The 4,063-nt window shown below is 38.3% G+C and overlaps 1 protein-coding gene across 1 annotated transcript; it reads right to left on the bottom strand.

The window, feature by feature from the left end:
• Positions 1-1,124: 1,124 nt before the first annotated feature.
• On the bottom strand, positions 1,125-4,063 carry LOC120148139 (scarecrow-like protein 14). Its single transcript, XM_039161325.1, has 2 exons — positions 3,966-4,063; positions 1,125-3,667 (listed from the first exon to the last, which is right to left on the bottom strand). Exon 2 carries the CDS (start codon positions 3,649-3,651, stop codon positions 1,348-1,350), a length of 2,304 nt encoding a protein of 767 aa, XP_039017256.1. The 5' UTR covers positions 3,652-3,667; positions 3,966-4,063; the 3' UTR covers positions 1,125-1,347.

Here is a 4,063-nt window from a genome sequence, read left to right as displayed (position 1 = left end):
TTTATTATTAATAATATACATATCTACTTTGAAAAATATTTTTGAATTTGTCTATAGGTTTACCGTTATTATTCAAAACTTTTTTAGTAAGGATAATCTTCTCAACTCAATTGTTTTATTCACAATTTTAGAATTCGAACTTCTAACCTTACTTAAAACAATCTAACATCATATCTAGACTAATTGACAGTTGATTTAAATTTTATATATTTTTATAAAACTCGATACAATTATTATAAATTTAATTTTATATATTTTTATAAAACTCATACGTAATATTATTTCGATAATAATACTAAATATTTAAATTTTAAGTTAAACTTCTTAAAAACATTTTCAACCGCGTTTTTCAAAATCAATACTAAAGCAACCATTAATTGTTAGGGTGCCCTACCTTATTCATCAAGGTCTTTATTCTGAGATTTAATTTAATTAATTTATAAAATTATATTAAGATGAGATATACTTGAAGCGATCTTAATCTAAAATAATATGGAATTGGGCCTCAATTAATTAAAATATTTGAATTTTAAATATTTTAAACTAAAATATAATTCAATCTTCGACTTCATGTTCTTTGGTTTCCAAGATCAATATAAAAACTAGGCTGTCTAATTCTTCATCTTTGATGACTTTTATATTGTTTTGACAATATTTATTGTTATTTTGACTACTTTTAGTATTATTTTGATAATCTTTTCAAGCAATTTTGTTAATCTTTGAAATGATTCTACTAACCTTTAATATAATTTATCAATAGCATTTTGTTAATCATATATAGCAACAAGTTTTGGTATAATATCCCACAATCCCATTGAATCATCAACTAACTAAATCATTGTGAACTGTTTTGGCCTGCAACCGGCTCCAATGAAGCAGAAAACAACGCCTTTGTTTTCCGATCATCACCGTAAAGTGGAAACTAAAGAACCATACAAAAATCCATCAACACGTAGATGGATATTAAGCCTAATTTAAATCCCTGCCGTTGATACTGTAGGAAGAAAAAGTTCTACAAAATTCCACTTTCATGGATTAATTTTGTACTAATGCACTACTACAAAAAGCTGAGATGTCCCCCATGGATAATGGATATCACCCCAGTATCAGGGAAAACAAGCAGGAGAGGAATTACTATTTGATTACACATCTCAATATGAAAAACAGCAAAGCATGTATGTATACAAACGATGTGTGTGTGAACTGGGGTGTTAGCTTCCCCATAGTTTGAAACTATCCTTTCCAAAGGAATGTCTCGGAGGCGATCTCGCTTGTAGCCGATATTCCGGTCCAGGCTCCTATGCAGGTACGCCTCCTTGGTTGCAGCCGATATTCCGGTCGAGGCTCCTATGCAGGTACCCAACACGACGAACCATAAAGAATTCTGCCCTTCCATCCCTGCAGCATCCAGTTGTTGTCTTCATCAATTACGAAATCTTTGTGGTAACAAGCCTCCAACTTATGACAGACTAATTTCATCAGTTCTTGCTCCAACGGAAGCGGCTTGAATCCTGCTCTGATCGTACGAATCTGCCATTGCTTGTATGTTTCTGGCCTCTGAACCCTTGCCGAGCCCTCACATGCTATAACGTTCATTGCTTCCCACCCGTAAAACTCCCTCTCGAACATCAACCTAGCTGGATCCTCACGAGGTAATGTGTTCTCGAATACGTCAAATATTGCAGAGAGATGGAATAGAGCCTCCTTGAACCTTGTAACAAAGAAGGGCGCATTGTAAGCTCCATTCACTATGTTGTGAACAAAAATATCTGGGTTCATTTTCCTGATCAATTTCAACACGGCATTCCTCGGACAGTCCACCTCGGCGGTCTCATCAAGTAGATTCTGAAACCGGAAAAGAGAATTCACGGCAAGCATCTCATTGCGATTGATCTTCATGTCCTCAATCCGGATGGTTTCCCAGTGTTCAACTGCTATCGGGTTGTACTCGAATGGAATGCCAAAACGCTCACAATACTTTGTCAAGCGACGACCTGTCTCTTCAATTCCTTCTGCTGGGCGGAAACCACGTTGGGGAATCTCGAGTCCGGTTATGCGTAGCTTAGGAGGCCCTCCAGGTCTCTTTGAGAGATGCTGGATAAGAATGGGCCATTGGAAACCATACAGAATACCAAAATCTACAATATGAAGGACACTTGCTTTCTGAGACACACGGTAAATCGTTTTGTTTGCAAAGACAATTGCTAGCTTCGTAAATGGACAAGCGCAAAGGTAAGCTTTATAAGCTTTCAACATATCAGCAGCTGTTGTCTTCTTGGAAGCTAGAGAAGCAAAACAATTGTGAACTAGAGCTCCACTCCCATCCAACCGTGCCTCGAGGCCATCTGCAAAGAAATACGCCAACCTCTGAGTTCCATCACCATGAGGGGATGAGTGCTCTTTAATCTGCTTTAACAGTTCATTCGCTGTCCTACGATCATCAGCAGAAACAGCCTGTGCGCATAGAATCAGAAGAGTCCTCAAATCCACAGTTTCTTTCTTATTCCCTGTTTTCTTAGACCGAGTTTTTCCAACACTAGATCCATTCAACAGATCTTTCTGCTGCAACGTATTGGTTTCTCTGTGCTTCACAGTTCCATTGGTACCACACATATTGTTTCCTTCAGTACAAAGTAACACCCTATCAAATACTTCAGACAGATCACTCTCTTCTATATAAGTTGCCGATTGCTTGGTGCTCCTCTCGTCTTCCAATTCCCAATCGTCACGATCATGATTCTTCCTACCCGCCAACCCATCAGATGAACTTTCCCTCTCATCCTTCTCCGCCTTGACTACAACTTTTGGTACATCCCCCCTTTTCCCAATGGGAAATGTGTTGCTCTCTAGGTCAATAACTAGTTGTTCATTACTAGGAATGAACTTACTGGCCTCCTCAAACCCTCTCTGGAACTGCAACATAGATTCCTTATCACTAAAGATGTTCTTAACAAGAAGCTCTCTAACCGAAGATTCCATCATCCCATTACCAATGTTACTCGAGCTATTAACCGAGTTTACACTAAAATGTGGACCAGACTGTTCCAAAGTGGGCTGCAAAGAGTAAGGAGCCTGTGACAAGGAAAGAGCAGACCCTCCAATTTCACCAACACCGCGATGATCGACATAATAACTACAGTCACTGCCAGTGCCAACACTAGTATTCGAATGGCCATTACTACCAGAAATATTACTGTTGGGACTCTCCATTTGAGTATTCGAATGGCCATTACTACCATAAAGATTACTATTAGGACTCTCTATTTGAGTATTCGAATGATATTGCTCACCGATGACTTCATATAAGGATTTTTCGGTGTCTTCGAGAGCCAAATAATCATTAAACATATGAGGCTTGTCTTCCATGTTTTCTTCCATAAGCATCTGGCTAATGTATTTGAGGACTGGATCGGTTGAGTCACTGTCAGTAGGAGGTGAATCAGACTCCCCAACCGGACTCCAGCCTGAAAAAGAGCTACCATCTGAACTTGTAATGGATGGAACAAAGATGCCAGGGTCGGGTTCAGGAGGTATAAAGTTAAGATCTGGAGATGGGATATCAAATTGAAATCCATTGTGGAATGCATAGTCTTCAACTTTGAAACCATTGATGTAATCAAAGGTTTCAGTGGAATTCGGATCCATGGTCATCTAAAACCCCCAAATTCTACAACCCAAAAGGAAAAATAGGAAGTCAAAACACTTTAAAAGCCAACGGATTCCACTAAGAAAACATGCACTACAGAGCCAAAAAATACTTGGAATTTGATAAAATCGAAGGACGAAGCTTTACGGATATATCTAGACAAGACCCCTTGAAGATTCAAACTTGATGAGATTTAAACAAATATGGGCATAACAAATCATACAGAGAAACAAATTAATCGAACAAGCAAGTGCATGAAGAGAAAGAACCAGTTCAACAAAAGTGAAGAAGAAGCAAGGAGGAACAACAGTTAACGTACCTTAAATATAGAGACAGCGACAGCATGAGAGGACGAAGAGGAAGGGAAAGGTATAAGGAGAAAGATGAAGAGGTGGTGTTGAATAATAAATAGAAGCG

The sequence above is a fragment of the Hibiscus syriacus genome, unplaced genomic scaffold (genome assembly GCF_006381635.1).
Source record: "Hibiscus syriacus cultivar Baekdansim isolate YM2019G1 unplaced genomic scaffold, ASM638163v2 tig00110954_pilon, whole genome shotgun sequence".
Lineage (NCBI taxonomy): Eukaryota > Viridiplantae > Streptophyta > Magnoliopsida > Malvales > Malvaceae > Hibiscus > Hibiscus syriacus.
This window is presented reverse-complemented; position numbering and strand designations above follow the sequence as displayed.